Raw genomic sequence first — 15,628 nt, forward strand, 5'->3', positions numbered from 1 at the left:
TCAACTTTAATTGTGCAAATAAAGGATGAGCTAACTAGACACAGGAATGTATTAAGAATAAGTGATGCAAACACAAATCAATTGAGAGAAGGCCAACTTAAATTCAGGAGAGCAAATGACCTGTGCAGAAGTTGTTGAGGCTGTGAATTGCCAGCTAGGGTATGTTCGTGCCAAACACATGTCTTTGTGCATATGCTCCATGCACACACAGCCAAACAAGCAAGGGTAAGACAGGCATACAGGAAGACATCATGCAAACTGGGTGTATCCAGAGTGGAGGAAATCATTGTTCTCACTGCAAAAAGTGAATCATTTTACACACTTCAACACAAACGGGTGCACATAACCACTGGAGCGATAGGGGTTTTAAGTTGACCAATTATTGTGTACACCATACTGAACTACCACTAATCAAGTCAAATAGAGGAGTGAGATATGGATTTGTAACTGAGAATGAGGACTGTAAAAGGAGAGCAGCAGTCAGCTAGACACTAGTGTGTCATGTAATATCATGACTTTTACAAAACTGTGCAAGTAGTTCAACATAGTGTTCCAACAATGAATCCCTTGGAAGGATAGTTAAGACTATTTAGTGGCAATGTATTTTGCTGAGGACAGATTTTTCTGAAAGTCAATTACAATGTCATGAATGAGGATCTGGGGTTCCAAATCATAGACAGGAAGCAAATTCCATGAAGTACATCTGGAGCAAGTTGAAAGCTTGGTCTGGTAACTTTAATTTCCAAGAAGGAATTTGCAAGGTATCACAAGACACTAAACCGTTGCTGTGGAACACATCCAAGATGGGTACCAAGGTGTGATTGCAGGATTAGGATGTCTTCTGGAAGAACATGATCTCGAAATAGATGAGAATGCACAATCGATTCCTGCATCTATGGAAGAAAGTTCCAACTGCCCCTAGCCATTCTGAAAGTTAATTAGAAAAGAAGGGAGTAATCAAGAAAGTGATTAATACAGGAATGGATTAGAAGGATGGTAGCTGTAAAATGACAAGGAAAGCTGAGTATGCATTGACTCAAAGAACCTAAATCAAGCCCTGAAGAGATCTCACTACCCCATGCCAATTTATTAAAGAAATTTTCTTAGCATTTGCAAAGGCAAAAGTCTCCACCACTCTAGATGCAAAGGATAGTTTTCGGCGGTGAAGCTTAATGGAAGCAGCAGCTTTCTGGGTGCCACTCGGGCAATACAGATGGTTGCAAATGCCATTTGGCATTTCCACTGCACATGAAGAGTATCAACACTGACATGAGCGATTGATCATAGAGTGGAAGCTATAGTAGATCTGCTAGATTATGGATGTGAAGACAGCAGCAGAAGCTATTACTGACTGCAATTGACTGCTCAGTAGGACTCGCCAAGTGAACCTGAGATTGGAGAGAAAAGAATGACAGTTTAAAGATCTCCTAATTTAAATATGTGCTGTTATGTACTGACAGGGAAAGGTCTTTGCCTGATTCCCAAACAGTAGGAGCTGTTGCAGCAACCAACAGATGTAAATGCCATGTAATGAGTTATTGCAGTAGTTAACTATTGGGTAAATTCTAGACCAAATTTGTCATCGGCTGGTGAACCTCTCTCAATCTCCCTCAGCCAAGGGCATGCAGTGGTATTGAACACAGACAAGAAACAGTAAACACTAATGTCAAGGAGCTGATGGCAGTCGAAGTGCTGAAGTACTAAGACACAAATGAAGACATGACTTCAATGAGACAGAACTTAGGTGATCGTAATGCAGCTGGTCACACTCTCATCCAGCGCACTAACACAAAGATTTTATGCACATATCAAGAGGGAAAGCCTGGCCGTTGTCTTTGCTTTTGAACATTTCATCACTACCTCCTTGGATAAGAAAGCTAAAGTTGGGGCCAACCAGAAGCCACTGAAAAGCCTTTTTTTTTTTTCCCTCAAGCTGCTGCTACCGGTTACTCTGGTTTTGAAGATTCATCTAGATATGACATACAAATGTAGGAAGCAGATGCAGTATGCAAAGTAGCTCTCGGGAGCAGCCCTCCTGATGATGATGATAATGGAAACAAGGTGTTGAATCTATGGAAAGTAGTCTAGTCCAACTCCTCTTCATGCTGATTAGTGAACAATCCAGCAGACAGTGTGAATATAAAAGACCAGTTCAGGTCAAACAAGCTATCCAATATGATGCAAATCTTCAACTGTTGCAATAAAATGATAAAAGGGTGGCCAGAGATCATGAAGGACAGACCAGTTGCTATAGGACCACATTGGGCATATGGAGATGAGTTGACAGCCCTGAGATGGCATGTATACAAGGAATAGTCATTGTTCAAAATACCTCAAAAGGAGAGATGCTAAAGCATATTCATGTGAGTCAACAAGGAATTAAATAAAGACCTAAGAAAGACTAGAGACTACTGACCAAACAAGCAACCAAATCGTGGGCCATATGAGTCAGTGCAGTGCTTGTATGAGGCCTGAGGGTCACTGATTACAGACCATGGAAGAAACAGGGAGAGATTCTCTTCACACTAACTGAACTGATGATAGTGCCCCAGTAGTTAGAATAGTAGTCAACTGTTTGAGAATTAAAAGATTAGATTAGATTCTCTGCAGTGTGGAAACAGGCCCTTCAGCCCACTGAGTCCACACCGACCCTCCGAAGAGTAACCCACCCAGACCCATTTCCCTCTGACTAATGCACCTAACACTCTGGGCAATTTAGCATGGCCAATTCACCTAACCTGCACATCTTTGGACTGTGGGAGGAAACTGGAGCACCTGGAGGAAACCCACGCAGACAGGGGGAGAATGTGCAAACTCCATACAGACAGAGGCTAGAATCGAACCTGGGACTCTGGTGCTGTGAGGCAGCAGTGCTAACCACTGAGTCACCGTGCCACCCCAATACTTCGACAGTTCAGGTACTCCTGCCATGGTAATCAATAATAATGGCCCTTACTTAATGAGGTGAAGTATTCAGTTCATTCGTGAAAGATTGGGAAATGCTACACCACACAACTCCACATTCCCACATACTCTGTCGAATGGAGAGACTAAGGTGACGGTGAAAATCACCAATTTAATCCTGAAGAAACTGAGCAATTTCTGCACAGGCTTATACATGGCCAGCATTGAGTAAAGAAATGCATCTTGATCACGTATGGAAATTAGTCTAGTACAAAAACTCCAAGAGCAAAAGAGATCCTGAAACCAAAAGTAGTAACGAAAGACAGTGAAAGAAGTCAAAGTGAAATGGTAGCCAAATTTCGTCTCCGTTCTACCGCTAAGTAATTGCCAGAGTTGAGTATTGGAAAGCCAGCCAGTCAACTAAGGTCTGCAGTTGACAGTTGAATTGACTTATCTCGAGTAGTCTCCTCGATCATACCAGCTAGACCGTCACATCAATGGACACTCACTTGAGGCAATGGCATTAAGTTTGAATGCCACTGTGGAAATCCTGTTAAAATTCCAGTATGGGGTGTAGGAGGTTGCCCCTTTAATTATAGGAGCAGTAAAACCATTTTTTGGAACATCCTTCAATCTCTTTTACTCTTATGAGAGATACCACACCCTTACAAACATAAGTGACCACTCTTCATGCCATCTTTAAATTGTCAGCAAATGTTTTTAGCAATTAATGTGAGAATGAGAAACCAACCAATCATGACCATGACCTTACTGCACTCCAATTCCACACACAGACACCTCATTATTGAAGTGACTGGATAGCAATAAGGAGTGAACTAGGCTTTTTGTTTGTTTCCTTGTCCTGCACTCTTGACCGCAGCATTGCTGGTGAGGAATTATCACATTCTGGACTGCAATTGGAAACTTTCCAGTGAGAAGGTGTAGAGAATGAAGGCTGTGCATTCCCAAATCTGCAATGAGCTCATAATTCCATGCAACACTTGTTGTTTACAGAATATTAAGGAAGTTGTATAGCTGTTCATTTTAATTTCACTTACTATCACAAGTTCCATCTGTATATTATTTGCTGCTTTTTCCTGAAGGCTTCTCACCAATGGGGGCTGATTTTTCCCAATCCGGCATTTAAAAGTTGGCAACCTGGGAGACAGTTAAGGTGCAGCCTGTGATTTTTCAGTTTTTGTTTTTAATAAAAAAAACTGTTCCCCTCTTGACTTTGCTAAGTTCCCCTTCTGCATTGGTGTTTACTTGCTGTATATAATCAAACATTGGGATTTGATTTCCTTGGGTTTAACAAATGTAACTTTATTTTTCAGATCCATATGCTCATGTTTCATTTCTCCATCAAAGCAAGACAACTGAAGTTATTAAATCCACTCTCAACCCCACCTGGGACCAGACCCTGATCTTCAATGACATTGATATCTATGGCAGTCCTGAAACCTTAATTAAAAACCCACCAAATGTGGTGATTGAAATATTTGATGAAGATCAAGTTGTATGTATTTATTTATTTATGTTTAGCTTGATTACGTTATGTTTTTGCTTGTCAGAGAAGTGGAAGATGTTAACAAATTTAATGTGGAACTCGTTCTGTACAGGGGAAAGATGAATTTTTAGGCAGATGTACCTGTCCTCCAATGGTGAAGCTCAATCCAGAAACGGACATGGTCCCCAAGCTCCTCTGGTATCCAATAATCAATGGAACAAAGAAATCTGGAGAGCTGCTTTTTGCTGCTGAACTAATACTTAAAGATAAAGTAACGTATATTAGAGTATTCTTACATTTTTCTACTTTAACTTGTGACATTCTTCTTGTGAAATTAAATTTAATTTGGCTTTCTCTTTGCATTGCTCATGTTACTGACACAGGGATATTTGTATAGTTGTATCTGCAATCTTGTGTCTGAGATTTGTTTGGGTCAATGTTTACACTAATCAGAAACCTGTGGACTCTCCCCTTTCCACCCACCTACATTAACCATTTGAGTTGCAAGTTAAGTAAAAGGCATTCTATCTTTTTGAAAATATGGTGGCCAATTCGGGAATGCTTGCGATAGCTGGAGCCTTGAACTTGCTTGACTTGCATTTGGTCCCTGGTCTGCCGTTTACTCCTTTTCCAATCTCTCCAAACCATCTCCACAGTTTCTTGGACTCTGCAACTTATCCTTCACAAGAGAATTACTAATTTATTTGAAACGATCTGGTGACTATCTTGTTACTGCAGAATGATGTTTTAAGTTGTCTTTTTACTCATGTACTTCATCTTTCTTCTTCCAACAGCCTGATGGCTCTAATTTGCCGATTCTTCCACCAGTTCGGTCAGGTGTACTATATATGGTGCCACATGGGATCAGACCAGTTGTGCAGCTTACTGCAATTGAAGTGAGTCGCATTACTCCTGGATAATTTTTGTTCTATGGGTAGGCTTTGGTTTGTAAGTGTGGAGGCCATGATTAATTTTATCAGTGCTGTTGGTGCATATTTCACCTGTATTATTTAATATTCTATACGAGGTTCTCCTGCTTTGGAGTCTACTATTAAATGTAATAGTCATCGTCATACGGCACAAAATCAAACCTTTGAGCCGACCGATCCCTGCTTACCATAATCTCTCACTAATCTCCAACAATTTCTTCACTACCGGCACAGTTTCCATAGTGGAAGTGTATAGTACTCAGTCTTGGAGGGATGCAGCATGGAAACAGACCCTTTGGACCAACTTGTCCATGCCAACCAGATAACCTGAATAAATCTAGTCCCGCTTGCCAGTATTTGGCCCTTGTCCCCCTCGACCCTTCCTATTCAGATGCCTTTTAAATAATTGTACCAGCCTTCACCACTTCCTTTGGCAGCTCATTCCATACATACACCAACATCTGAAAAAAGTTGCCCTTAAGTAACTGTTAAATATTTCCTCTCTTACTTTAAAGTTATACCCTCTAGTTTTAGACTTGCCACCCCAGGGGGAAAAAAACCTTGTCTATTTACCCTATAAGGTCCTTCATGACCTTATCAAACTCTTTTTAAGGTCACCTTTCTGCTTCCGGCATTCCGGAGAAAACAGCCCCAGCCTATTCAGCCTCTCCCTATAGCTCACATCCTTCAGCGCTGGCAACATCCTTGTAAATCTTTTCTGAACCCTTTTCAAGATTCACAACCTCCTTCCTACAGGGAGGGAGACCAGAATTGTGCACGCTATTCTGAAAGTGGCTAACTAATGATCTGTACAGTTGCAATGTGACCTCCCAACTCCTAAACTCAGTGTACTGACCGATTAAAGGCAAGCATACCAAACATCACCATCATTATTGTTTTTACCTGTGACTCCACTTTCAAGGAACTATGAATAGATGTTTGAATTTGTAGATGTCTTCAAAAATCTCTGAACAGCTTTTTCTTCCCCCACCAATTGTGGAGTTACTGATGCAAAAGAGGTTTTCTGTTAGTGATTTGGCAATGGTCCAGGTTTTTGAGTGGTGATGGGAAGAGTCCATATTTACCTTCTGTTAAATTGCCCAAGTTCTTTTAACAGATTTGTCCATGAGACTTTCTCATTTATCTATTCAAATGTAATGGCCTGCCCAGGGGCTCTGTGGTGCCTGGAAACAATGAGCTGTTGGACCAGTCAAAAATCACTGCTGATAGTCACAATTTAAAAAAAATATAGAATGATATTCATCATTGTACAGGAAAGAAATAGTGAGTGCTTTACATGGGATTAGGAGAAAAATGAAAATAGGAGAGCTGCTTGTTCTAATATCTACAGTTTTTTGCTTTTTTTTCCCTGAGGAATGAGACTCCACACTTGTGAAAACATCTTTTCTTCCATACAGCAGTAGCTGTTCAGTGAGCGCTTTCTATTACATCGGGGGGGGGGGGGAACCTAGATCTTTCTGGTTTGAGATCGGTTGAAATAATTTGGTCCTTGTTCAAAGCGGGAATGATGAAAAATTAATGCAAGTTCACAGCATGACAGTGACCCTGGGTACCAATGGTGAAAACGCAACGACCCAGGCTGTGGAATAGAAGTTAGCACAGACAACAACTGCTAGATTTTCCATTTTAACTATAGATGTATTGATACCAGGATTTGCTATCAGCTTTATGCAGTAAGAACTGTGTTAATAGCCTTGCCATTCTAAATGGATCAAAATCTGGTCAGTTAAGCTACTTGATATTTTATAAGTTATTGGTTGAGTTAAATACTTCCACCATCTGCTTCAAACTGAAGGCAGTGTGAATGAGTTCACTCGTCAAAAGGTCATCCAAGTATTTGAACTAAAATGTTGTTACAGATACTAACGTGGGGCTTGAGGAACATGAAGAGCTACCAACTGGCTGCTGTAGCGTCCCCAAGTCTCATTGTAGAGTGTGGCGGCGAGTATTTAGAGTCAGCAGTGATCAAGAGTCTTAAGAAATGTCCAAACTTCCCCACCTCTGTTCTTTTTATGAAAGTGGTATGTATTTGAATGTTTGATCATGCAGTTTTTAATGTCATTGACTTGTTACAATCTAATCTTTTTAAATATGCATATTGTTAGTGCACTTTCTTTTTAAAACACATTCTTGTGCCTGAGCAAGGTGTGTGAAATATTTAATTAGTATCTTACTCAATTTTAAAATTTTAAAATAATAGCTAATTGTACCACTTCTGCAGCAATGTAAGAATCTATATAAACTGTTTGTAATTACTTCTACTGGCACTGTGCGCAAGCTGGAATAAGCTAGCTAGATGCTTTAAACTTGTCACTTACAGCATGACATTAAAAGATAACTGTATAAACACAGCTTAAACTGAGGTGTTTACACCACTTATGCAAATTCCTATTTTGAACATACAATCAAAAAAACTCCTCTTTGAATTGCTTGACCCTTTTTTCTTTTCAAGTTATATTGGCAAATACACTTGAGAATTCAGTTGTTACTAGGCTTTGTCTCAATAGCTACATGTCCAATTTCATTGACCTAAGGTTCCTATCTTTGATTGTTTTGGCATGAAGATTTAAATGGATGCCAAATTAATTGTGAACTAAAATTATCAAGCAACTTCACATTAAGCAAAGGATATGTCTGGTTATTAGCTAGGGTCTAGTGTGCTGATCAAGTAATGAGGAACTCTAAAACAAAAATAGAAACTGCTGGAAAAGCTCAGCAGGTCTGGGAGTGTCTGTAAAGAGAAATCGGTTAACATTTCCGATCTGACCCTTCCTCAGAGTCCTCTGGTTGCTGTTCCAGCAACTTCGGTTTTTGTTTGATTTGCACCATCTGCAGTTCTTTTTGATTTTTATTTGTGCATTTATAATTGTTTAGAAACGTTAAAGAAATTAAAGTTCAAGTGATAGTTATTTACTATGCAAGTCTATAGGTGTAACTGTTAATTTTACACTGGATGAGTTAAGGGTTAGACTTTGAATTGTGTCCATCAGGAACTATGTTGTGAGTGAGGATGGAGGATATCACCAGCCCTGAAATCCCTCTACTCTACAGGTTCAAAATAAAACTACTTCCTGTTATTACGATAACTCTAAGTACCTTGCCTTTATCAGATATTAAACAAACAAAGATCCATCAGTCAGGTTTCTTAAATACCTAATGGTTTATCATCAAAACAAAACTTATTGAATAAATATGCAATAATTCGTTTAACTTACACAGTGAGTAATGTAGAAGTAATACTTTTTCCTATAAGAATGCCCAAGATATATGCACACTTCAGGACGAGCAAATACAGATTTCTCTGCAGAGTTGCTTTTTTTTAAAAGCAAAACTCATTGACCAGTGGGTTATTCTTGAAGTCAAAAGGGTAAAGTTTACCATATTTCAAAGTCTATGTTGCTTTCATGTTTGCCTCTGGTCAAGTCAGCAATTGAACAGAGGTCTTGCAGGCACCACCTGGTCAGGAAATAAATCTTGAAGTTATTTCAAACACTCTTTCAAAACAAGTTTCATCTTGAGGTCGCGTAGCTTATTTTTAGAAACTGGAATGATCAGATGGACAGCTTGTTCTAAGCCAGCTTTCCTTCAGCCAGATTGACCAGCTTGGAGAGGCTCTTGTTCTATGTTCACAAAACTGCCTCAACAAGGTCTGCAGCAAAGCAAACAATTACCATTTCAATTTCGAGGAAGCTTCATTTACACAAAAAAATCTCCAATACTCTCAGTCAACTTTAAATTGCTTTTAAAGAAACCACTGCAAAGCTTGAAATTAATTTTGATTTGCATATTTTTTCAAGAACTAAGTTCTCCAATATTTGACATGATGTGATTACAGAATGAAGCCTAAGAGAGAATTGATAACACATCTGAATAGGTATCATGCAATTAAGATGTTACTGAGCACTGAAATTTTATAGCCACCTTATCTTGAATATAATTGTCATTCTTTGATCTTTTTCAATACAAAACTGAATTTGTAGTGTAGCAAGTTCCATAAATGGAAGACTCTTGCAGGATGGACTAGATAAGAAAACCATGCTCTTGACACTTCTGATTTTTGGTTCTAGCTGCTTCCAAAAGAAGAAATGTACACCCCACCTATTGTCATAAAGGTGATTGATCACAGACCCTTTGGGCGTAAGCCAGTGGTTGGACAGTGCACAATTCAAACTCTGCAAGAATATCGGATTGATCCATATGCTGCAAGACAGATTGTTGGAATGCAATCAAAAGGTTTTTCCAAATTTTATTGTATAGAAGTTGCATTTAATTTCTCAAGTATACAGAACAAATGTGGATTAATGTAGTATCATTCACAGACCGTGTTCTCCAAAGTGCTTTAAGATTTATGAATCATGTTTAAGTGGCGGTGTTGTGACAGCTATTGGGAGTAATTTCTCTTTAAAAGTATTGTCATGAACTAAATGTGTTCACTGTTGTCATGGCAATACCACTTAGTTCTAAGATTATTAGACTGATGTAGTTTTCAATTTGCTTTCTAACTTTGACAGCATCTCTACTTTCAAATGCCCGTGATTGTGTCATTGACATCGAAGATAATCAAAAACCACTCCTTGAATCACAGGTAATGTGCGCCACTTTGTTTGTGACCTAAAAATTTCATCCAAGGTTTTGATACTTAAAATAAGATCTCTGGAAGTTAATTTTTCCCACAAAGAGATAATGCACTGCCCGTGAGGACACGGCTTCATTCAGGATCAAAGCCTATTTGTGATGCAATGATTGAAGTCATGGCAAGCCACAGCAGGGTGTGATTTGTTTAAATTCAGTAATCCTTCATAATCCACCCAAGTGAAGTTCCATTCCATGTCTAATGTAAAACGTAAGGTAAATCGTGAGGCACAGCTGATAAAATCAAAGCTCTTTCTCCAATTTATTTCCTTAAATCAACCCTGAGTCGAATTTCTATTGGATACAATGGCCTGAAAGTTCACTTTCTTTTGTAAACTATGGATTGCAAGTGTTTCTAATTTACTAATGCTGTGTTTGTTGTGTTGCACAGATTACATAATGAATTTAGCAATCTATAATGTTTTATGGGTGATGAAAACATTTCAAAACTTTGTTGGTTGAGTGAGTGGTGTAGGTAAAAATATATCACTTGGCCAACCCCCACAAGATGAAACACTCACATTGCATTCTGACTTTCAGTTTATAGACAGTATGACCAAAGCAGTCATCAAAATGGCTTCTCCATCAGCACTGCATGTATGTATGGAAAGAGAGACAAAGATGACAATACTTGGGGTTTAGGTGGCTATCCTGGATTGTTTTCTCCCCCTGTGTGTTAAATGAAATTATGGGAGTTTTTAAGCATCTGCTACATTCATTTGCTTTACAATTAACCATCTTGACACATGAGCAATTTCTACGAGAAATTCTTGATTTCATGGATTAGAACATGGACTTTTTTTTTGTACAATGGACTTCCTCAGCGTTCACTCCATCCGTTCTCTCAAAAGCGCATCACGGTGAGCACTCTGTACATCTGAAAGTACTTAGAATGTACTTCAGTTTACAACTACTTTTACAGCTAGCTGTTTGAGTGCCAAAGAAAAATAACTTCCAACCTGTTAAAAGATTTTAAACTTGAACAGCAATTTTTTCCAAAAAAAAGTGTATTTCAAGATTGTTTAGGTTTTAAAAGCTGGTAGCTCTGTCTTCTTCCTGGGCTAGCCATTTTGTTCTTTGCTCCCAACCTGCCAACTGACCCTCTCTTCCCTTTTTGTTAAAGGAAGAAAATGCCTTCAATGTCAGAAATAGAAATATCTAATAATCGAAAATGTTTTTAAAGTTAGGTTTTCTATCTAATTCTATCCTCATTCTCAGTTTTTAAAATTTATTTCTCACTTACTCATTTCTGAACTCAAACACTTTTTCCATTCCGTTTCCACCCTTTTGAAAGCACTGGCAGCTTGAGCTGTCGGGGTTTGGTGTAGGAGACAGAGTGAAAGAGCTCAGATGAAGATTTTCATCCATGCACCAGCTGGTGGGCTTGTGCTGAAGGTTACTGACAAAGTCAAGCTCATGAGTCTGTTGGAGACCTCTGTGTAGTCTGTGCTGCCGCAGGACAAGGACCATCAATGTTTCCAGCAGAGGTGGACCTTCCTCTACTATTCACTTTTTTTTTCATAACCTGAAGATACTATGGCCATTGGTGCTCTCTTACTGCCTTGATGCAAAAGCTAATTCAGGGGCTGCGTGACTGATGGACAGGCTGTAATTTCTAATCTATCAAAGGAACTTGATTAATCCTCCACCCAACCCACTTTCTTTTTTCTCCAAGTGATCTTGTACTGCATTCCAGATGAAGATTTAAACAGAGGTAAAATTGCCCTGTAATCCCAGAGGATTGTGGGGCAGCTCTGTCATTAGAGATGGCTGGTGAGTTTAATCCGAGGGTCACTATGCCTCTGGCAAGAGGCAAGGTTGAGAAAGCAGGGCCTTCATGGTGACTTCGGGGGTGGGAATTGAACCTACACTGTTGACATCACTCTGCATCACAAGCCAGTTGAGCTAAAAATATTGCAGAATTGGGGTCAGTGCAAATGATGTGCAGGACTGCAGAATTAGAAGTGTGGATATCTGTGGAAGGTTGCAGAGCTGAAGGTGACAGCAGTGCTATGAAGAGGTGAAGTCTAGAAGGGAATTGAAAACCAGCATGAGAATTTTTAAAATCACAATGTTTGTCTGTGGGCCAGAGTAAATCATTGAGCACTGGGGCGATGTGCAAATGGAGCTGGCTTTGAATTGAGACAAGGGCGGAAGAGCTTTGAACCGCAAGAGGCTAGAATGTGGAAGGTAGTCCAGACGTTCACTGGAATGGTTGCGTCGAGAGACGTAAATAAGGGTTTCAGCAGTGAGATGGTAGATGTAGGTAAAAACAAGGACTGCAGGTGCTGGAAACCAGAGTCTGAATTAGAGTGGTGCTGGAAAATCACAGCAGGTCAGGCAGCATCCAAGGATCAGAAAAATCAGCATTTCGGGCAAAAGCCCTTAATCAGGAATACAGGCAGGAAGCCTGCAAGGTGGAGAGGTGGTAGATGTATAACAGTGAAAATGGACAGGCACGAATATTGGGTCTGCTTTAAAAGTGACAACAAAATTGCAGTTAGAGTAGCTTAATCTCCAGAATGTTAGCAGTCACTAGCTAGAGAAATGAGATTGGAGTGAGGACTGAGAATTTTGACTACGGTCGTCTGAGTATTTTGTTCTGTTTAATATTTTTTATAGTTTAAATATTCAAGATGTGTGGGCCAGAGTTAGACCAAACAAATAGTTGGTGCATAAATGAGCTACATTTAGCAATATTGAGAATTTACGTAACAGACTTAAGTCTGTTTGATCCTGAGTTCCTTGAGTTGACAGTTCTCAGCCATGGTGGTAATTGTATTCCAGATGTTAACTGTACTGTGTGGTCTTTACATTTCCATGGTGCACTGTCTAGGCTTGGGATCTGATGTAGGATCTGCATCTGGGACGTGATGAGCAATGAAATGAATGAGAAACTTGACCTGAGCTTTTCCTTCTAAATACTGTAGGTCATGAGGTTCAACTACAACTGGTTTCTCAGCTCAGATTTCCAGCCCATATCCATGTTGTTTGCCCCAGAATTTGGTTTTAATTTGATGGCTTGCTAAGAAACCCTTTGATTCTAAATTAAGGTTCCACGTTCGCTGGAAGTCAGCTTTTTCGTTTTCAATCCTTTCTATTGCTTCCTAACTCTGACCATGCGATGTAGCTTGGAACATTGTTTTAAAAAAAAAATCCTAACGTGCACTCTGAGGTTGCGATTCTAATAAGGACTTTGATCCTCCAAGTTTTAATTCAAATTAACTTAATTCTGTATGGTTTGACAGGGGAGGGTTTGAACTTAGTCTGAGATAGCTCTTCACGTTATACATTGTCACATTTGAAGTATAATAAATCTCTGAAGGCCATTTTAACTTTTTGCAATAGACTTTCAGCTACAGGTTTTTTAAAAATGATTGTGTACTGTGAAAGAAAATTTCTAGTTTGGAACCCTATTAGGAATCCCACGGAGAACCAGCTATTGACTGACTCGACTATTTGTGATGGTAAAAGATTTAGTGCTGGCAAAACCTTTTTATCTATTCATGTACAGATGCAAATATTTCACTCCCAAATCTCATTTACATACAGTTGATCATAAAATCTTTTGCTTTCAAAGACACAGTATCTCCTATGCTAGCCTACACAGACCACAGGTTAAACCTTTGGCAAAAAAGTCGAACAAAGGCCATTTTAAACTATACAGCATTGTTAAAATCCTTATCTTTTCTTATAAAAAACTAAAGATGGTGCCCACTGATTCTGAAGGACTGGCTGCCTTTCGATCTTCCCAGGTATGTACAATGGTACTGTATTTTGAAGCTGTTAATCATTTAAAGACTGTGTCTTGACTTGTTAATAATGCTGTGTGGATTTAAAAAGTTCAGTGAAGACTGTGTAGGCTGATAGAACGGGATAGTGTCTCTAAATCCCGTGGAGGAAATTTGAAACTTTTGGATTTGAGACTGTGAATTGGTTGATTTCTATTCCATTCCCTGTCATTAAAAAAAAAACTTTATGGAACTGTGCATGATCAGTGCATAAATTTGTATTGTAAGAAAATTTCTATTTTGGAATTTAGTGGCATTACTAACCAATACTTGTTCATTACATACCTTTCACCTTTGCATTGTACACAAGTCCTGTAGTAAATAGTTCTGTTTTATTCCTCCCAATAATTTAAAATCAACTTTTGATAGGAAAGAAAACTGTTAACTAAGATTAGAAGCTCTAATATGATTTTTATTTTTTGCACTGAATCATGACACCAGATTTGGCATGCGATCAAAGGGAGGAAATTAAACTGAATTAGGAATTAATCTTGGTGTAATTTCCTGATGAGGTATGTAATAAACACATGCTTTAGGAATTTTCTCTCGGTGGGAAATGCTGGGTTTATCCATACTGAAACCTTCTCTCCTAATACAGAAATTGATTCTGCTTTCCTACCTAACTGACATTTTAGCCATTTGAGTGAAAGAACTTTTTTTATCACTAATTAGATTTATCCTTCTTTCCTTTTCCATAATTTTCAATGTGACCTTGATGAATGGTTCGATGCTGTGAACAGGCTGCCAAGGTAAGGCTGATTTTAACGTTTGTAATTTGTTAAATGCAAGGTGCAGTTGAAACGGCACCCATTTGTTTCCATTTTTGTAACCGGTTTCAAGGGAAGTAGTAGCCATTGCTACTCAGAGGAACCTGGCTCCCAACCTGCGCACAGGAAAATGAATCGGTAATATTGGAATCTCTCGGATTGCAACAGTCCCACCAGGCAGCTGCCGTTAACATTTTGAGTGTAATGCCCCTGTGGTTCCTGCCTGTCACTTGTGTATAATGCAATTAAGGAGGTTTTCATTTATATTTTTAGGAGGAAGAGGCGATCGATTGGTGGAGCAAGTTTTATGCGTCTATAGGAGAGCATGAACGGTGTGGCACTTACATCCAGAAAGGTTATGATACATTGAAGGTAATGTAGTTTTGTACTTTATTCTGTAATCTCTTTATTGCTTTAAGTATACTTTTTAATATGAATTGAAGTATTTGGAGAGAAAACAAATGAGACTTCCTACAAGCCCAACGCAGTAAAAATGATTTGGAGATGCCAGTACAAAGTTTTAAAAATAAATCACCACCAGGTTATAGTCCAATAGGTCTATTTTTTTTTTTTGAAGCGCTGCTCCTTCAACAGGTGCAACCATCTGATGAAGGGGCAGTGCTCCGAAAGCTAGTGCTTCCAACTAAACCTGTTGGACTATAGTCTGGTGTTGTGATTTTTAGCAGTGAAAATATTCCCACTTGCCTTATTGTTCTGTTTAAATCTTATTTCTCAATGTTGTCTTGGAGGAATGGCTGTAGTGAGAATTGAAATTGCAATGGTATGGTGTAATAATTTCTACAGAATGAACTGAGCTCCAGCATTTTGAGTATGTTTGTTTGAGTTACAATTGGAATGTGGAGCACCAGTCGTGAGGCTCTGTGATTTCATCATATGAAACAGTCCCAACTGATTTGTTGAGGGAAATGGCAAGTTTGATCACAATATGAAAAGACTTATACTATTGGGAGATTTTTTTTTTGGTTTGTATCAGCTTTAGTTTTTGTTTACGAGCAATAACTCTGTAGTCCAGAATTATGAATTCCACAAAGATGGGATTTGAACCCATGACCCAGA

At 39.0% G+C, this 15,628-nt stretch overlaps 1 protein-coding gene across 5 annotated transcripts in view; it reads left to right on the top strand.

Annotated features, from left to right (window-relative positions):
- myofl (myoferlin like) overlaps nucleotides 1-15,628 on the top strand; it is a 226,217-nt gene that overhangs the window by 101,212 nt on the left and 109,377 nt on the right. For 3 of the 5 annotated variants that reach the window (XM_043712471.1, XM_043712472.1, XM_043712474.1), the window contains 9 exons: nucleotides 4,239-4,420; nucleotides 4,524-4,682; nucleotides 5,206-5,307; nucleotides 7,221-7,382; nucleotides 9,429-9,594; nucleotides 9,873-9,946; nucleotides 10,534-10,590; nucleotides 14,525-14,533; nucleotides 14,825-14,923. In XM_043712471.1, the coding sequence (XP_043568406.1) occupies nucleotides 4,239-4,420; nucleotides 4,524-4,682; nucleotides 5,206-5,307; nucleotides 7,221-7,382; nucleotides 9,429-9,594; nucleotides 9,873-9,946; nucleotides 10,534-10,590; nucleotides 14,525-14,533; nucleotides 14,825-14,923 (1,010 nt within the window). Of the gene's footprint in view, nucleotides 1-4,238; nucleotides 4,421-4,523; nucleotides 4,683-5,205; nucleotides 5,308-7,220; nucleotides 7,383-9,428; nucleotides 9,595-9,872; nucleotides 9,947-10,533; nucleotides 10,591-13,700; nucleotides 13,749-14,524; nucleotides 14,534-14,824; nucleotides 14,924-15,628 lie in introns of all 5 variants that reach the window. The other 2 variants (XM_043712473.1, XM_043712475.1) reach the window with 2 other exon arrangements.

This window comes from Chiloscyllium plagiosum, chromosome 22 (genome assembly GCF_004010195.1).
Source record: "Chiloscyllium plagiosum isolate BGI_BamShark_2017 chromosome 22, ASM401019v2, whole genome shotgun sequence".
Classification (NCBI taxonomy): Eukaryota; Metazoa; Chordata; class Chondrichthyes; order Orectolobiformes; family Hemiscylliidae; genus Chiloscyllium; species Chiloscyllium plagiosum.